Raw genomic sequence first — 19506 nt, 5'->3', positions numbered from 1 at the left:
ACATGGAATTGGCTCTTCATTTCTTAGGCTACAAGGCAAATGCTGCTCTTGGATTATGGCCCTCTTTGCTTCTCCTCAGGCTAGGGTCAGAGCCAAGGTCCACCTGTCAGACACAGGGGCGTATTTACCGCATGGCAAACAAGGTGTTTGCCTATGGTGCCATTTTTCAGGGGGGCAGCACAAAACCAAAATACACCACTGATCAGACATTTTTTGAATTTACAATGGTACGCGTCACCGGTGTTTCACCTTTCACCCATCTTGTTTATTATCACCTTGGAGCCTTTCCTTAGGCAGATAAGGGCAAATCCTCTGATTAAAGGAATCTCTATGAGGGGAAGTGAGCTTAAATTGGCCACATTTGCGGATGACGTCTTATTGTTCCTGTCTGCTCCCCGCACTTCTCTACCTGCCCTACTGGGGGCTTTCGCCCATTTCAATTTTTGTGGGTGGAAGGACGCTATACCTACATAGGGATCCAGCTATCGAATGATTTGTCCAACAGTTGGAATTTCCTTTCTTGTGTATCTAGAATTACTCAGGATCTTCAACACTGGGGTAAACCCTGTTACTCTGGGTTGGCAGGGCATCCGTTCTCAAAATGAAGATTTTATAACGCCTGTTGTATTTGTTTCAGACTGATCCTATCCTATCTCCATTTGGGCTTCTTTCTTTTCGTCTCTGTGCAATATCATGCTTATTTTCTTATGGCAAAGGAAGTCCCATTGTTAGGACATGCTCTCTTATCCCTTCTTAAGCTCAGAGGTGGCATTGGCCTTCCTGGTCTTAAGAAATACTATTGGGCCTGCTATCTGAACAGAGTGGTCAATTGGTCAATTCACCAACGGGTGAAGCATGGGTAACCATAAAGCAGCTGTATTCTCCCATTCTGCTGGATACTATCCCATGCCTCCCCTCCTCTGCGGCTTATCGTCTGATCAAGACCCATCCTATTATCGGCCCTATGCTCCGGGTTTTTACCCTAGCGTGCAAACAGTTTGCTGCCTCCTCGCAGAAGGGCTCACTTATGCCTCTCCGCTTGAACCCAGACTTCCTCTCTGGACTTTTGGGATGGTTTTTGGATGATATGTGGCCCAAACCCAATATGTGCACCAATCACTTCTTTGACCGGGGATGTTTCTTAGACAGGACAGCGGTGCCTACCTCATCCCCTGATTTCTCAATACCTTTCTAGGCCTATTTCCAGGTTGGACAATTTCACATTTTTGGATTCCTGGGCTCGTCCCATCTCCTACCAATGACCCAAAAACAGCTTCTTAAAATGTTACTATGCACCGTGTCATTTCAATACATGTGCTTATTTTTATATTACTTGCAACAATCTTGTTCTTTAATAAAGCTTTTATGGAAAAAACACAAACACACACACCCCTCACTTTTTCCCCTTTTTTTCTGGTCTTCCCCTCTTTTTATCTTTAACCCTCCTCTGGGAGTGAGGAAGAAAGACCCAGACTTGGTGTGGCAACATTTATTTCTTTCCTATCCCCTCCCTTTTTAAAGGGTCAGTGTGATGATCGCGGCGTCAGACCCCTGAACTTCTCACCAAACTCGTGACCGAAGGACTAGCCAATCTAAACCGTGATGTCACGTGCATAACAATGCCACGCCTAGCTGCACCCTGCACAATGATTTCCCAGCTCACTGGACCTCCAATCGATGTACCGGCAACCTGAATGCCATTAAACCTTCACACTGCCACCACCTCCTTTTTGTACAGAGAAAGAGGAAACTCGGCAATACCAGCAATAACACTACAATGGTTGAGATAATCATCTGTATAGCGCTGTCACTGCAGACAGGTTATACAGAGGGTTAAACAAACACGGTAGCACTCTTTTAGAGGCAGGAATTCGTAAATTGCATTAAGGAGCTTTAGAAACAGTTCAACACTTTCAGAAAGAAAGATTTATTACTAAAAGGTCAAAAGGGTGCAATAAAAATTTACAGAAAAAAGATGTAACCAATATAAATATAAATATACAGAGAACAACAGCACAGTAAAAGAGGTAACAGAAAGGAGGTTAAAGGGTTAAAGTACTTGCCAATCAGCCTTGGGTTAAGCAGATCAAGTTTCAGAGTGAAAGGGCACGTCTCCCAAGTTGGTTCTGATGTTAAAAGGGAGAATTCTTCAACTTACTCTCTTAGGCCTGACAGCCCATTTTGTAGTCCCCCAGCAGGGGGTGGCTCTAAAGCCAAGGACCAATGCTTCATTTAGGGAGGGAAGGTCTGTGCGTAGACCTAAACTAGAGGCAAAATCTCTCATAGTTCATATTTTGGCTCATAACTTTTCCTATGCACAAGGGACATTCCACCCGTGGGTAGATTACTATGCAGACGCATCTGAGGAATGGTTAGATATGAAATATGAAATACATATTTGAAGGGTTCAAGAGATGTAATTTTCTGCTTTTCTAGGTATTCCAGTCAGGGAGTGTGACCTATCAAACTGTTTGTTTTCTCGTGGGCAATCTGAAGAGGCCTGTATTTTATGTAAGGGGATATAGGGGAAAAATGGATTTTAAAAGTGTTAGCTAGTCTCTACTCCTCTGGAATGTGTTCGAACTCAGGGGAAGGCTTGGGTGATCTTTTTACGATGTGCTAGATTGCACAGGTTCTTTGGACAGGGAGGCCCCAGCTTCCTTGAGGGTATTATAGCTCGGGGCTCCCTGCTGTGCTCTGGCCTCCTGTGACACTGCCAACACACAGGCCATATGTCACTGTGGCTGAACAGAGAGGAAGAATGTGAATGAGGGGGATATGTTTGTACAATACGGAGGATCCTTTGCCAAGATGGAGATTGGAGCCAAAATGGTTGAACCGCGTCCATCTCTGTGGGCATGATTGCTATAGTCAGTACTGTGTTTTATCTTATCCCTTTTCCAAAAATCAGTGGTTGAAACTGCTTAATTTTGCTACTTCTCTTTAAGACTATGCCATCTCTGTATTTGTTACAATATATAACATAATTGTGCAGCAGGAAAATTTCTCATGCTTTGTACTATGGTTGGACGTACTTTGTACATGTTTATTTTTTTAGAAATTAAATGTTCTTTAAACAGCCTACTAAACAATTTACTGATCAAAAACATTTTTTAAGTATATGTGAATAATGGTATAAGTTTTGAGTGAGATTTTGGAGTCCTATCTATTTTACAGTGCTGCATTACAGGTAAAGTTTACGTTAACAGGATGAGGGTAAGGGACTGATATGAATGTACAATATATATATGTACAGCGCTGCGTAAACTGGCCGCGCTATACAAGTACCTGAAATAAATAAATAAATATCACTTGATATATTCCTGTAAAACAGAAATGCTTTGAAATGTGGATAATGTTTTATAGTTGATGCCACAGGTCTTAAATTTACTATGTGAGCTGCGGGATTTATTAGCATTTTCAATTGGATATACTGATGTTCTTTGGCAGTAATTTATGGCCACAGACAAGACTGCTGTGAACAGATCTGACATATGCATGAAGAAAGGTGGCGTATTTAAGCAAGAATTTAGAAACACAGTACTGAACCTTTAACTACCTCCAAAGTACTGCCCTGGCAAATGTGGCCGCCTAGGCCAAGACTGCTTCATCAAAATGTCAGATCCAGGGTAAGTGCAATATAGAGTCTAAATTAGATATTTATTGTGTGGCATGTTGTAAGACTCTGATGCTGAGTGTCAATAAATTTATACAAACCTCTTACAGTTGGAAAAAATAGTGTCAGCCTCTCCTATTAGTATATTCTAGGTTCCTCTGGTATTAGTCAGTGTGCCATGATGGGCACTTCTAAGACTAAAGTTATAAATTAGGCTTTGGGTGTACCTTTTAACTTTGCCAACTTCCAAAAAGGTCTCTTAACCTTGCCAACTTCCAAAAAGGTCTCTGAACTACCAAAAAAGTGGTCATAAAAAAATATGTGATCTTCTCCCCCTGGCTGTTAGAGCCTACTTATGACATGTCATTCCTCTCCCTTTGCCCCAGCAGCCTATTCTGGGTAGATCAAAAAAGAGTGCTGTCATACAGTCAGGGTGTAAGCACCTCAAAGTTGGCTGGCAAAGAAAGCAAACAAGGATATTTCAATACACATTCGAGGGTTATCTGATCTCCCTAGTAGCCACATCCAGTCTGAATTGGAGATCGGAATCAATGGTTATCACTGTTCCACCATATGGTGACCCATCTCAACACTAGAGACTGTCAAGGATCACATCAGGAAGATGTAACAAATAAAAGATTGTTAAGGGTTTTGCTACATTTGGGTCTACTGTGAAATGCTTAGCTGACTCGATCTAAGACAGCACGTCACCCAACACTAAAGCATAGATAGAGTTTTGCCTTTAATTAGCCACTTGTATTTCTAAGCAACAAAATAGTACTTGCCATCTCTCAGTTTGCAGATTTGGTAAAAGTACATTACCAATCAAGGATTGTTTCTCTTTCCCGTTAATATCAACCCCTTTTTTTGCATATTTGATGAAATAGAAAGCCATTTGAAGAACAGGTTGCAGGGCTTCTAGGTTAATTGTGAAGGACAAAGAATGGATTAGTTAAAACCACTTTGTTTGCCCTGGTGACCACAAGAAAGTAGGTGAGGGGACATCCAAAATTTTGTAGTTGTTGCCAGTACAAGAGCTAAGGGGAAATCTTCCATTCATCCCTGTTCCAGGGAGAGCTGTCTAAGAAAGGGAATCCCTCATCTTGGGAGATTTCTCATAACTCCTTGTTGCTTCTCTGTGACAAAAAATGAAGGGAAGTTTCACCAATGGTACACAGACAGTAAACAAACTGACAAGGGTTTGAAACCTTACTTTATCCAAAACTAAAAAAAACAAAAATGGCTTTACCAGCTGTACTTACACCTTAACTCTACCATGTTTCATGTATCATGTCAAGGCAAATGTTAATTGTCCAAGACGTGAATAGATATGTAAAAGGTTTGAAACCCTCTTGATCAATGTATTGATCGATGTCTTGACCAATCAACACATCTCTCTGGCTTTTAACACCTTAAACATTTTAAAGCAAATTTTCAAAATACGGGTTTTTTTTTTTTTGGTTTAATGAATCCACTAAAACTTTTTGACAGATTATCTTGAAACAAATGTAGCAACATGATATATGAAATATGCAATACAAAGCCTTGATAAGCCAGAGGTATTTTAAAGCCAAGTGCTGTGGCCTGATGAAAGAAAATCAGACCTAAGGCTTTAATTGTCAAGTGTGGATTTGGAGGACAAAAGAAGAATTTGAAGAAAAGAACACTTTGCCAATAGTTAAGCCCTGGAGTCAATCTATTGTGACTTAGAGATGTGTGACACGCAATGGCACATTTATTACTGTATAGATAGAGGGAAGAATTGAAACTACTAAGTATCAATGAATGTCCTGCAATCAGTGATAAAACTGAACCTGAAAAGAGAAGATATAGTGTAGTTCCACATAATAATCATAATAATAATCCAAAACACAAATAAACTATGAACTGCCTCAAGAAGTTTAAGATGAATGCTTTGGATTGGCCTTCAGATTCCTCTGACTAGAATAGATTTCAAATATTTAATGCATGCAAAAGAGGGAGTCAAAAGAATTCATGTTAGAAAAGAATTATTGTTAGTTGTCTGGAGTCCTTGCTGCATGCCAACAGGAATGTAAAACCAGCAATACATATTACTGTCTGACCCGTAGAATTTCCATTAGATTCACCATCAAATTTAGTGGAGCCTGCCTGATTATTTACAAAATAAAAATTGTAGGCCCTCACATTACATAGTTTTGATAAATCAAAAAGAGATTGTAACAAAGTTTGTACAATCAAACTGTAAAGTGTATGACCAGCTTCCCTAAATACCGACTATCAGAGTACTTCATTTTCACATTCAGCAGACATATTCTAATGGTGTAGCAGAATTTAGAGAAATATGTCCTGTGTAAGTTTGTTACCAGCAGAGCTTTTTTCAGTAAGAAAATCACCAATACGTGTACTCAGTTGTTTTCATTTACTGCATATATCTAATTACCACACTGATATCTATACATCCATTGCACAACACAGAAGTTGACCCATTCTACCCTTCAGCACTGGCTTTTAGCCATAAGAGCAGCAGTGACCCAGGGCTGTTATCTACCTACAGTATCTGTATTGTCAGTTCTCTCTAATTAGAAAACATAGACCCATAGGTGGTATATGCAGAAACATTTGGTAAATACGAGCATGTAGTTATCAGCACAGTCAAATGACTATGTGGTCATTTAGTTACAGAGCTCTATTGTCTACAGACTGTCACAGAATTCTCCTGTCAGGCATTTATTCAGCTTCCACAGCGACAATGATGTGTTACTGGAGTATTTACCATTGCACAGAACAAGTCTAAGCATTTTATTTTAGCTCACTATCACTTATTATTAATAGGTATTTCCCTTACACCATGAAAAATTAGCACTCAGTAACAGTAAATAAAATGCTTGGCATAATTGGGCAATTTTTAAAGCTTTCCTTCACCCTTCAACTCACTTATTTTAATTGCTTCCCAAGCATTCTGAATTCTGTATCCAAACAATTGTGGTGTAAGTCACTTTAAAACACCAAAAAAAACAGTTGAAAAGCATGTTGGTCAATTTGCACCACAGTTTTATTCACCTAAATTGAATTTAATGTAAAAACGTATGGGGCTTCCATTGGTGATCTCTCATTTAAGAATATTGGTTCCCTAACTGTGAAGTTGATGATTTAGTTTCTTTACTTTCTGGGTCTCTGACCAGGAACAAATATCAAAATAAGGAATTCTGAGAGTTTTCTGACACTCATTTATAGCATGCATTTCCAAGTCTGTGACTCAAAACCATTGCAGCTAGACACAGTCAGGCAAGAAGCATTTTCAAAAGAAGGCAAGCAATACTAGTTGGCATATTTTTCTCATTGCAGAGTCACTTTAATCTACCAAAATCAGGAAAAACAATCAAACCTTTGCTGTGGGCTATTCAGTTCTACTCAATCAAGTCTTTATTCAACAGCTGATGGAAAGCTTCCAAAAGTGCCAATACTGTATATAGCCAGCATCAGTCACGTATTGAAAGCATCTGCCATCCTGGAGCAGATGTAGGTATCACTGCTGTTCAGACCTGTCAAAGCATGTAACTCTAAAAATATGCAATGTTCACATATTGACCAATGCGTCTAACAACAGAAAGCTCTACCAACTAAGAGTAAGCAAAGATGCATGCTTATATCAGATGTATTTACAGAGCATGTTTCATATTTACCATTGACTTATTAGTAATAATTAAATTCTGCAGATTGCAAACTTGACATTTGTAACAGAGTTGCAATCTCTTATAGCCATAAATGTTTGCACTGAACCTCCTCGGCAGAGGGAGGAGGCTCTGTTGAGCCAGATACCCAGTGACCCTGAAATGTATGGTGCCAGCTGAAGGTAAGTTCAAAGTTTACAGTGTAGAAGAGTACAAAAGATGTGCAATACCTTTGGCTTGATTTTAATGAGGGCAATATCAGCTTTTTCATCTACATCTATTATTTTTGCATCGTATGTGGACCCATCACTCCTCTCCACTTTCAGCCTTTGCTTGTTTGTCACCACGTGGGCATTGGTAAGAATCAACCCATCTTCTGAGACAATGAAACCTGATCCGCTGGCTGAGGGGATGTCACGCTTTCCAAAGAAAGAGAACCTGGACACAAGAAATGGTTGTAAGACGGTAGAATCCCAAGACAATGCACAAGTAACATATTACAAAAGCCTTTTTCATCCGGTGTTCCATGGAACTCTAGGGTTCTCCAGAGGCCACAAACGTTCCTTGAGCAATTAGGTGTCTCTGCCTTTCATATAAGTTACCACTGACACTTCTTTTTTTTTTTGAAAGATAGCATTCTTTCAACTAACTACCAATTTAAGGAGCATTCTTCCCATTGACCTTCATAAGGCCCTTCTCTCACTGATCAACAGTGCAAGAGAGCCCTCCTCCCAATGACCACTTTCCACTGACCACTAGGGAAACAAAACAATTTTCTTTCTGGCCAAATAACTGTTTATTCCATTTTATTGTTATCAATGGAAATAATTTTGTCAAATAAAGTGGTTACCAAAAATGTGAACTATGCCATATTCCTCATTCCTTTACTATTTCTTACATGCCAGATTACTGTTTATGCTATTGTACAGTGAGCTGTAAATAGAGTAATTATTAGAAGAAGCTCCTTGGGACCTGCCAGGTTGTTTTTTTTTTACATTTTATCATGTTTAAAATACAAGCCCATCACAAATTCTAGCCAAGTGACCATAAATTGAAGCCAAGAGGCCCAAAATTGGAGGTGTTGCAAAAAAATGTAATAAAGAATATATTAAAATGTATGCAACTGTAAAGTGCAATTAAGTGAAACAATCAACCAGAGTTCACCTGCTTTAAAAATAGGGTAGCCGGAACTAGGAGAAATTATTTTAGATTGGCTGTGGTGGGCACATTGTTCTTTGCCATATGTAGCAGTGTTGTTCAATTCATTTTGATATTTGCTATCACTTTAAAAAAACAAACCTTTTTCATCTACCCTTGTTTTTCATAAATACCCCTTAAAGTGTGTATAACTATTGAACCTATCTACCAAATATGTATACAGCTTTCTACAACAGTCTATATTCCTACAGTGATTTTTAAAGTTTATCCTATTATGCCTTTTTATTTCTATTATTTGGGACCATGTTAACCTGTAAATTAAAATTTAACTGAAAGTTGAAGTAATGATTAAGGTAAAAGTACCACTATCTATAAACCAATGTAATAAAAAAAAAAACAATCATTAGCACATATAAGTGCAATTATTAAAGCATATAAGTGCAATAATAGCATATAGACAAAACTCTGCATATCATATAATAAATCACTTTGCAGAGCTACTGTATTTATCCTGTGTACAGTCCTTCTGAGTGAATGGGGGCAAAATCGTAAGTTATTTTCTCTCCAGGTTGAATGTTATTTATTCAACAAACACAGAGTGGTTCAGAAAAATATTGTATTGCCACTTTTAGATTGAGGAGATGATCATAGTAAATATGTATTATTTATTTATTATTATTTATAAATAAGTATTTATTTCCTCTGATTATCAGATCCATCTAGTGACCATAATGCAGTATTTTCCTGATTCACACTATTCTGTATAAATAAATAACATTAAACCTTGAGAAAAAAAATGCCTAATAACTTTCAATTCTGTCTTCATACACACAGAAAGAATGGACATGCAGTTTCACAGGATGAATAGCTATACTGTCCATTGTTTTTATAAACACACACAAAAGTGTGTGTACTGCACAAAACAGGCACTATTTAAACACAAGATATACTGTACATTGTTAGGTTAACTTTTTCCATATGGTTACTAAACCAATGCATCCTGTATGACAAAAGTTAGTCCAACCCCATTTGAACTATGTTATATAACATGACGTGGCTGAGATTTACATGCGGTACAGCTCAATATGCACAACAGCTGGTGCAATCTTCTCCACCACATCAGCGATGAAGTTATACTTATAGCGAGGGCTGTCTGGATCCTTCTGACCTGTAACAAGAACAAAAGTGAACAAATGCTATATAAATGAGTATTATACATTAATAAACAGGAGGTAGTATTCACTAACAGCAAAAGTGAAAATAGGATAACATATCAATCTGGATCTTGAATAAGTGCCAGAAATATATTCCCAGGCTGTACTGTTGGCTGCCAGTTTCCATTTGTGTTTTTAAAGCTGTTATATTGCCCTTATCTTCAAATAGGAATTTTATCCAAGCATTTGTTTTAATTGGAACTGAAACAAGACATAATAATGACTACAAATTAAACTGACCAGTGCTCCATGTTAGTGCTTAAAGGGCAACTCCACTGTTCTGGCAATTTTTACACTGTAAGGCACAAAATAAAATAAAAAAATAAATAAATATGTAAAGAAAATGTATTACTTCTCATGTCCCTGTATAGTGTGTTAAAAAGGTCAGTACACCAAACAAAATTTCAGTTTTGGGTAGATGTGGGAAATTTAAACTACCAGATATTTTTCATACCCCTTTGGGACTTTACTGGTAAAATAGCCAAGCTTGAGTTCCAGAGTCTAAAGACCTCCTGTCATCATTGTGAGGGATTCCCACTCTCCCTGTTAGATTACATAATAATTTTATATTACAGGGAATGTAACTAGAGGTGCTGAACATGTAAAGTTGAGCAATAACATCCAGAATACAGGCAAGAATTATGGCTGGAAGATCTCACTGTTGGGTTGTCCAAGCAAAAAAAAAAGCTAAGAGCTGACTCAACCTACCAGGTTCCACCAATTACTTCAGTATCACTTTTGGGTGGACTGACCCTTTATTAACTTTATGTGTTGTGTCCACTGGGATAAACTTAGGTTTTGCTTGTTGCTTTGTAGACACATGGAACATCGTGTGAACATTTTGAAGACAGATGAAGGTAACTGAAAACAGCTGTAGACACACTGTCCAAGAAAACATGTCAAATCTGAACATTTCACTGTGGGGCAAAAAGCTTGTAGAAGTATAACTACAAAAAACAGGTAAAAACATTCTATTGAAAGGCTAATTCGAGCTCAGTTTTTTAAGTAAAAGATATAAGCAATAATCCAAAACTTGGTTCTTCTTTTTGTGTTTAATTTGTCAAAAAAGACTGCATACATTGTGGTCTCCACCCAAAACCAACCTTCCTTGATGTGTTTCACCACTGTTGGCTTGATCACAAGCATAGGGAGAGGTTTCTTAAGTTTTTAATATAATGACTAATAGTCACAACCTCTGTTAAGTTTTTATTCCTGTCTATAGCTTTATTGAGTAGTTTCCCTTTACTTCTTGTTCTCCTGACATCAGGACAAGATTTGAGAGGGTATAGGTGTCACTGGACAAGAAAAGACATAGCACAATAAGAAACCTGGTAGCTTTTCTAATCCTTTCCCATTCTGCTAAACAAATTTCCTTTTTTTGCATTCTGTGTTCCAGTCAGAGAGATGCCTGACCAATTCTTGTCCTTGTGACACCCTGTCACTTGGACAGAAAGTGAGGGTAATTCTTCCCAATGGGGGCACGACAGCTCTAAGAACCCATCCCCACTCTGTACATAGCAAACAAAATGTTTGGCTTGAGTTCCTGTTACTATCTCTTTGAGCTGACAACACAGTGCCTCTATTGAAATCCTAAGCAGCATTATCTTTCTTGTCCATTTCTCTCTTCTGGAATACATAAGACCTTCCCCTCTCCACAACTCTGTAACACAAGGAAAAGGGGAAGTGTAGTACTTAAGAAAATAACTTAGGCAAAGCTGACAACACTTCTTGGGATCTCAGTGCAGCAAAAGCAGAGTTGTCAGCAAATATAGAAAGTTAGGAGTAGGGATGAGCTGGGTTTGGTGTGAACCCAGTTTGGCAAAACCCATGAGAAACTGTCTCATGATTGCATCCCTGCTGCCCAAGCCCCAGTCAGTTCAATCAGCTGCGACTGGAGCATTTCTGTATGCAGAAGAGGCAGGGATGCTTGTGACACCACTGGCCTAATATGGCACCATGGCCATATTTGGAAAATGACAATGACCAGCTTATTGGGCTGGAAAGCTTGAAATTATGTGACACCATCCCATGGGTTCTGCTGAATGGGGTTCAGACTCAACCAGGACTCATCCATAGTTAGAAGCTCTCTGGATTTCTAGCAAGTTCAATAGGTATTTTGTAACTTGCAGGGACAAACCATGGATAAATGTACATGTATTACAGAGATTTACTGAGTATGTTTTTTTTCTTACACTTTGATGTTCCCCACCTCTCTGATATATGTGACTTTGTAACTAATGGTAGTAATGGCAGTAAAATGACAAACATTTTTAAACAGTATTAATTATCTATCTTTTTCTCCTGTGAAGTATTCAGACTGTGTTCACTGGCTTGATTTCCTGTCTGCGGCTATTCATAATTCAGTATGGAAAGTTCACATGGACACAGCTTTCCATGGTTCCAACATGGCAACAAGTAAAATATGAGCATTCCAAACTGGGCACAACATAATATTGTAATGAATCATAACCACTATTTACAAATTTATCATTAGCCAAAAAGTGTATGAAGAAACTGTGATTTAACGATTCGATCGTAATACCTTCATTTCTTCTGTCTACTTTTGCAGTTAAACATTTAATACATAATAAATACCACTTATTACTAGAGGTTCCCCTAATAAAATACAATTGAAGTGCTGCAAACAGACAAGGGACGGCTGTACAAAATGGGTAGCACCCTCCATGTGAAAATGCACTTTCCTGGTCATGATGGGACTGCTTTATCTTTTGGCAATGATAATTTAGCTAAAGTGTACCTGTAAAGGTATGAAAATTATTGAGCTGTTACCCACACATAATAGCAAGCACTCAGTGATTCCTGCATGCAATCCCTGCTGTTCTGACTAGGTTCATACTCATTGGCTACATTTTCCTGCTTTTTGATACACCTTTTAACATGAGTTGACATGTTTTAGGGCTCATTCACTCCAGTCTCTGGTGTGCAGTGTGATTCGGCTGAGATCTGCTCAGAGAGCTAGGCAGATCACACTGTTTTCTCATTTTTTTTTTAACAAACTTTATGAAGATTTCACAAAGATGTTATATAAACTTACATTTTCAGCCTGCAGTAAGTACATTTTCTCAGCTCACTGTGCCTGCACACCACCACGACTCAGTGGTGTGAACCAGGCACATTTTGCCTTGTCCATGCGTTGAGACTGTGCTGTAAAAGCCACCCAATACAGTCCCACCACATCTGGTGTCAATGTACCTCCAGTGTGTTTTCATGCATTCTGCATTTTATGTTTGTCCAACAAAAGACTTAAATAAACAAGAGTTTGCTAGGGGGTGGGGCTTGTTGTCATTCTCTGAAAAAAATCAATAAAATGCATGGTACATGTGTTTTTTCATGCTTTGCTATTGAGGTCTATGAGGCCAAAAGCACACATTGATGCACCATACTGCAAGCTCTTAGAAGTAGGGCCCTCTTGTTTTGAATTCTGTTGTAACTGTCCCTTTATAATGTAAAGTTCTGCACAAACTGTTGGCACTATATAAATACTTTATAATAATAAGCGTATATACCTGTACCATTTATACCAATACACAGCAGGGGTGTGAACTGGTCCATTATAAAAGAACAGCAGTCCTCTTGTTTCTTGAAACCTAAATATAAACCCTCTTAAAAGTCTCTAAAATTGAAGTGCAATGATATGCAAATGTTGACTTCCTAGTGTCATAAATGGCCATGCCCCCTCTTGCACTCCCTATTGGTCACTTAAATCTGCTCATCACATGGCTGCTCCATATAGAGACAAAGGAGGAAGGCCAAGCACCAACTTTTTAGATGAAGTCAGAGCTAGCAGTTCACATTTTATGGGTGTGATGACATTTTGAAGAACAGCTGGAATTGTTTGCAGACACCTGTGGGTGCCTGCCGCTACATTTTATAGCAATATACAGGTGCAGGTGAAGTTGAGCTTCACCAACGAAAAAAAAAAGAGATGACACATTGGGAGCTGAAGCCATGTGAACTACGCCTGCCGCGCTCTTCAAATGGTTGGCAGACCACAATAAGGCAGTTCCCTTGCACTGCTACTAAGGTTCATGTTGGTGGCCACAATTCAGCTATATGAACAGCGAGGCATGCACATGTATGGTTTAGCCTAATACACCTTCTATACCACCCAAGGGGCAGGCCAGCTAACTAGCTAACAGCTCCTTCCCTTTTCTTGTTACAATTTGAAAAGAATTGAACAATTGAAGAAGAAATCTACAGTATCTTCACCCTTCACATTTTTGTAAATATTTTATTATATCTTTTCATGTGACAACACTGAAGAAATGACACTTCGCTACAATGTGACGTAATGAGTGTACAGCTTGTATAACAGTGTAAATTTGCTGTCCCTTTAAAATAACAACACACAGCCATTAATGACACTCTTGTGCATGGAGTTCACCAGAGCTTCACATGGTACCACTGGAGTCTTTTTCAACTCCTCCATGATGACATCACGGAGCTGGTGGATGTTAGAGATCTTGCGCTCCTCCACCTTCCATTTGAGGATGCCATTTTCCCTCCCCAGTGTCATGTGACTCGTTAATGTTACAAGGTCTCAGGTGTGAAAGGGTAGCAGGTGTGTTAAATTTGGTGTTATCGCTCTCACTCTCTCATACTGGTCACTGGAAGTTCAACATGGCACCTCATAGAACTCTCCGAGGATCTGAAAAAAAGAATTGTTGCTCTACATAAAGATGGCCTAGGCTATAAGAAACTTACCAAGACCCTGAAACTGAGCTGCAGCATGGTGGCCAAAACCATACAGTGGTTTAACAGGACAGGTTCCACTCAGAACAGGCCTCACCGTGGTCGACCAAAGAAGTTGAGTGCACTTGCTCAACGTCATATCCAGAGGTTGTCTTTGGGAAATAGACGTATGAGTGCTGTCAGCATTGCTGAAGAGGTTGAAGAGGTGGAGGGTCAGTCTGTCAGTGCTCAGACCATACGCTGCACACTGCATCAAATTGGTCTGCATGGCTCTTCTAAAGATGATGCACAAGAAAGCCCGCAAACACTTTGCTGAAGACAAGCATGCTAAGGACATGGATTACTGGAACCATGTCCTGTGGTCTGATGAGACCAAGATAAACTTATTTGCTTCAGATGGTGTCAAGTGTGTGTTGCGGCAACCAGGTGAGGAGTACAAAGACAAGTGTGTCTTGCCTACAGTCAAGCATGGTGGTGGGAGTGTCATGGTCTGGGGCTGCATGAGTGCTGCCGGCACTGGGGAGCTACAGTTCATTGAAGGAACCATGAATGCCAACATGCACTGTGACATACTGAAGCAGAGCATGATCCCCTCCCTTCAGAGACTGGGCCAGTATTCCAACATGATAACGACCCCAAACACACCTCCAAGACAACCACTGCCTTGCTAAAGAAGCTGAGGGTAAAGGTGATGGACTGGTTAAGCATGTCTCCAGACCTAAACCCTATTGGCCATCTGTGGGGCATCCTCAAACGGAAGGTGGAGGAGCACAAGGTCTCTAACATCCACCAGCTCCGTGATATCATCATGGAGGAGGGGAAGAGAACTCCAGTGGCAACCTGTGAAGATCTGGTGAACTCCATGACCAAGAGGGTTAAGGTAGTGCTGAAAAATAATGGTGTCCACACAAAATATTGACACTTTGGGCCCAATTTGGACATTTTCACTTAGGAGTGTACTCAGTTTTGTTGGTTTGTTTGTTAGTTTAGACATTAATGGCTGTGTGTTGAGTTATTTTGAGGGGACAGCAAATTTACACTGTTATACAAGCTGTACACTCACTATGTCACATTGTCGCAAAGTGTCATTTCTTCAGTGTTGTCACATGAAAAGATATAATAAAATATTTACAAAAATGTGAGGGGTGTACTCACTTCTGGGAGATACTGTGTGTGTGTGATAAGCACCTCTATTATAGACAACAATTAAGAAGCATAACAAACTGCAGGGACAGATTACAGATCATAAATTGAGATACAGTTTAATTTCCAAAAGAAGGTATACTCTTACATGCACCTGTGGTGGCATTGCCCTAAGATTCAAAACTTTTGCAGCGAAATTTCACTGTGGATTCAGAAAACCACCCTTAAACCTATACAGTTCATTCCCCTCCAGTATTTATTCCACAATACCCCGTCCTCTTTCAAATCATACAAATATAGTGTCACTCCACACCTTTTAAATGTGGCTAAAAGCCCTACCCCAAGATTTTGGAAACAAACTTGTTGTCCCACCCTACAAGATTGGTGGAGTGAGATATAGGGTGATGGAGGCAATACCCTTACACTGCTAAGAACAAACAAGAGAAACTTCATGACATCTGGTCTGGCTGGATGTATTATTCTCTTGAGCTTCACAGGCTAACCCAGCCTGATACTTGACCACTGAACTGACCATTCGTCAATGCTGGCCACACCTTCAGAAGTTACCTTCAGAAGTCATAATAGCCCTAATGGCTACTGCTGACCCCCTAAAGGGGGATTATTATTTTCTGCAATAGACTATACACTGACCTTGACTTTCCATTTTGCTCCTTATGCACGCATCTCTACAAGCGAGTAGACCTACTTTAGTTGACCTTATTGCATAGGTTTATGTTATTGTTTTTTTATTTTATCTTTTGATGTTCAACTGCTTCTTATCTGTGTTATCACCGATGTCCTATCACTTGGGTTTCATAAGTGGTGTGGTGAGATAGAATTCTACTGTCTCCTTGCCGGACGCTACTTACAATTGTTAAAATGTGGAAATGCAGTAATTGGAATACTTTCTACAACACATTTGCTGCTCTCTCTTTGTGATTCTATTACTTCTGTATTGTATTGAAAAATCTTCAATAAACAAAGATTATACAAAAGAAGATATAATTTTTAGTTTAGTGTTTCATGGCTGAATGACGCAATGTCAATAAAAATGTCACTGGTCTAGTGGTTCGCATTTCTGCCTAAAAGCACTTAGGGTCCCCCATTTGAATCCCAGTCAGGACACTATCTGCATGGAGTTCGCATGTTCTCACTGTGCTTGTGTCAGTACCCTCCCACACTCCAGACATGCTTGAAGGTTAATTGGCTCCTGTCTAATTTGGTCCTATGCATGTGAGTTAGGGACCTTAGATTATAAGCTCCTCGAGGGTAGGGACTGATGTAAGTGTACAATATGTAAAGTGCAGCATAAATCAGTGAGGCTATATAAATAGTGTAAGATGACTTAAGAAACAGAATGGAAATTATATTTAGAAAAAACAGAGGATAAAATGGAATTGGCTTAGCATGCTCAGATTCAAAAGAGAAGGCAAGATAGATTTCCAAAAGAAAGTTACTTCCAGGAACATCTTTTACATGTCTTTAATGCAAAGATTCAGTGGTTATACTGGTAAAGATTAATGTATATAGAATGTAACTATAGCCAAAAATTTAAATATTTGCAGCAAAAAAAACAATGTGCAGAATGTAGTGATGCTTGCAAATTGACTCCAAACTGATTAACAGTTGATAAAGGTTAGTGCAGTTTGCACATCCCTTTTAAATGACCTTAAAACAAAATCATCATTATTAGGATTAATACTGGGGATCCAGATTGTCCTACATGTACAACTGAATATTTCAGTCCCCAGCTACCCTTGTTCTTACCTTGCTCGCAATCTCCTCTCTGGATTGGGATGATGGCTGCAGATCCCTGATTCTGTACAGCTTTACTCTCTGCCTGCAACTTGCATGAGCTGCTATAAGTTTTTCCATCGCTCCCACACACAGGCTGGGGAGATGGACACTGGCAAGTCCTTGTACCCCCCGCAAGCCCACTCTTCACACAGCGCAGAGCGGAGGCACAAGTAGGATCCGTTGGTCCTTCTCCACATCTGTCCCCCTCATCAGCAGCACATACAGTACAGCAGCCACAACGCAGTGCCGTCTCTCCAGATGGGCAGTTCGTGGGCACTGGCGAGCAGGAGGATGGATCACAGCGAGCCGGACAGCGGGAAACAGGTGATGGGATCAGAGCAGCAGGAACCCCACAGGACAGCAGTACCAAGACCCACAGCATTGTAATACTGACGCTTGACAATAGAGGGCACCACATGTGCAAATACCCCAGACACAAAATTGAACCTGGAAAAATAAACAGCAGATATTAACACTAATGATAGGGTTCCACAGTTCTACTTACTGAATCCAAAGAGTTTAGCGTTCTTTTGAAACGTTATTCAAAACAGCAAACTTTAAAAACAAAATGAAAAAGGCACAGCTACATGGATTCACTACATAAAATATAAAAAAGCTGGGTTATGGCTCAATTCAGGTGGCTTCCTTCCCTGAATGACATTACAGAGGTTAGTGTTTCTGGATCGCAGCATTATCCAGTGCAAACTGAATTATTTTATTAGGCAATAGGTAACAAACGCCAGCAAACTACCAATGTACAGATTCCTGGAGTCTGAGCGCTGAAAGATCCAATCTGGACTCCAACACTGCACACTGCTATTTGCCTAATATATGAATAATAGTAAATGTCAAATATATAAACACATAATATAAAGAATGCAGTAGACAGGATCTCTCCTTACAAATAGTAATACAGTGACCTGGAGGGTGAAAGAAGTTTACAGAAAAGAGTAGCAAGTGTGAAACATAGACAGGGTGTATACCAGCAGGTTGTCAGTGTGTGCCAGGCGCAGAGGCTGGATCCCAGCAGGTTGTCAGTGTGTGCCAGGCGCAGAGGCTGGATCCAAGCAGGTTGTCAGGCGCAGAGGCTGGGTCCCAGCAGGTTGTCAGGCGCAGAGGCTGGATCCCAGCAGGTTGTCAGGCGCAGAGGCTAGATCCCAGCAGGTTGTCAGTGTGTGCCAGGCACAAAGGCTGGATCCCAGCAGGTTGTCAGGCGCAGAGGCTGGATCCCAGCAGGTTGTCAGTGTGTGCCAGGCACAGAGGCTGGATCCCAGCAGCAGCACACAGCTCCCTCTCCCTGCCCAGGAGAACAGCAATCTTCCCTTCTGTCCAGCCTCCTCTCTGCGTCCTCACAGCCCAGCACTGATTCAGCTTCTTTTATCTGGAAAAGCCCCAAAACAGCATTACTCCACCCCCAGTGAGAGAGCAGGGCAGCCAGCCAAGGATAGTGCACACAGCATGACAGAATATAGTACATTACCTGATACAGCACAGCCTGCTGAGACAAGACAGCAACACACAGAAACCCAGAATCAGCCCAGGACAGAGCTGAGGGCAACAGCAGGGGCAGTATACAGCATGGAGAGCAATGTAGAGAGACAGTGCAGTATACAGCATGGAGAGCAATGTAGAGAAATAGTGCAATATACAGCATAGAGAGCAATGTAGAGAGACATTGCAGAATACAGCATAGAGAGCAATGTAGAGAGACAGTGCAGAATACAGCATGGAGAGCAACGTAGAGAGACGGTGCAGTATACAGCATGGAGAGCAACGTAGAGAGACGGTGCAATATACAGCATGGAGAGCAACGTAGAGAGACAGTGCAGTATACAGCATGGAGAGCAATGTAGAGAGACAGTGCAGTATACAGAATGGAGAGCAACTTAGACAGTGCAGAATACAGCATAGAGAGCAATGTAGAGAGACGGTGCAATATACAGCATGGAGAGCAATGCAGAGAGACAGGGACTCTGACAGGGTTGGGAATACTTAGGACGTAGCACCCTCAGTAGCATATTCGAATATTTCCTATTAATGCAATAATTTTGACTAAATGACAGTGGGATGGGTCATTTCTCCCCACAATGCTCCAGACCTCCATCAATGACATTTAATTACTTCTATTCATTTACAGTCAGGTCCATAAATATTGGGACATCAACACAATTCTAACATTTTTGGCTCTATACACCACCACAATGGATTTGAC

General features: G+C 40.2%; 1 protein-coding gene across 1 annotated transcript in view; it reads right to left on the bottom strand.

Moving 5' to 3' along the window:
- The window catches only part of LOC149428993 (serine protease HTRA1-like), a 45805-nt gene extending 27146 nt beyond the window's left edge, over positions 1 to 18659 (bottom strand). Inside the window, exons 1-4 of the mRNA XM_089666855.1 lie at positions 18278 to 18659; positions 17265 to 17741; positions 9496 to 9595; positions 7500 to 7707 (exon numbers count right to left, since the gene is read on the bottom strand). Coding sequence (XP_089522981.1) covers positions 7500 to 7707; positions 9496 to 9595; positions 17265 to 17712 — 756 coding nt within the window. The 5' untranslated portion in view covers positions 17713 to 17741; positions 18278 to 18659. The remainder of the gene's footprint in view (positions 1 to 7499; positions 7708 to 9495; positions 9596 to 17264; positions 17742 to 18277) is intronic.
- Between the last annotated feature and the right edge of the window lie 847 nt (positions 18660 to 19506).

Source organism: Staurois parvus, unplaced genomic scaffold (genome assembly GCF_062004578.1).
Source record: "Staurois parvus isolate SC_StPar_1 unplaced genomic scaffold, SC_StPar_1.0 ptg002872l, whole genome shotgun sequence".
Lineage (NCBI taxonomy): Eukaryota > Metazoa > Chordata > Amphibia > Anura > Ranidae > Staurois > Staurois parvus.
This window is presented reverse-complemented; position numbering and strand designations above follow the sequence as displayed.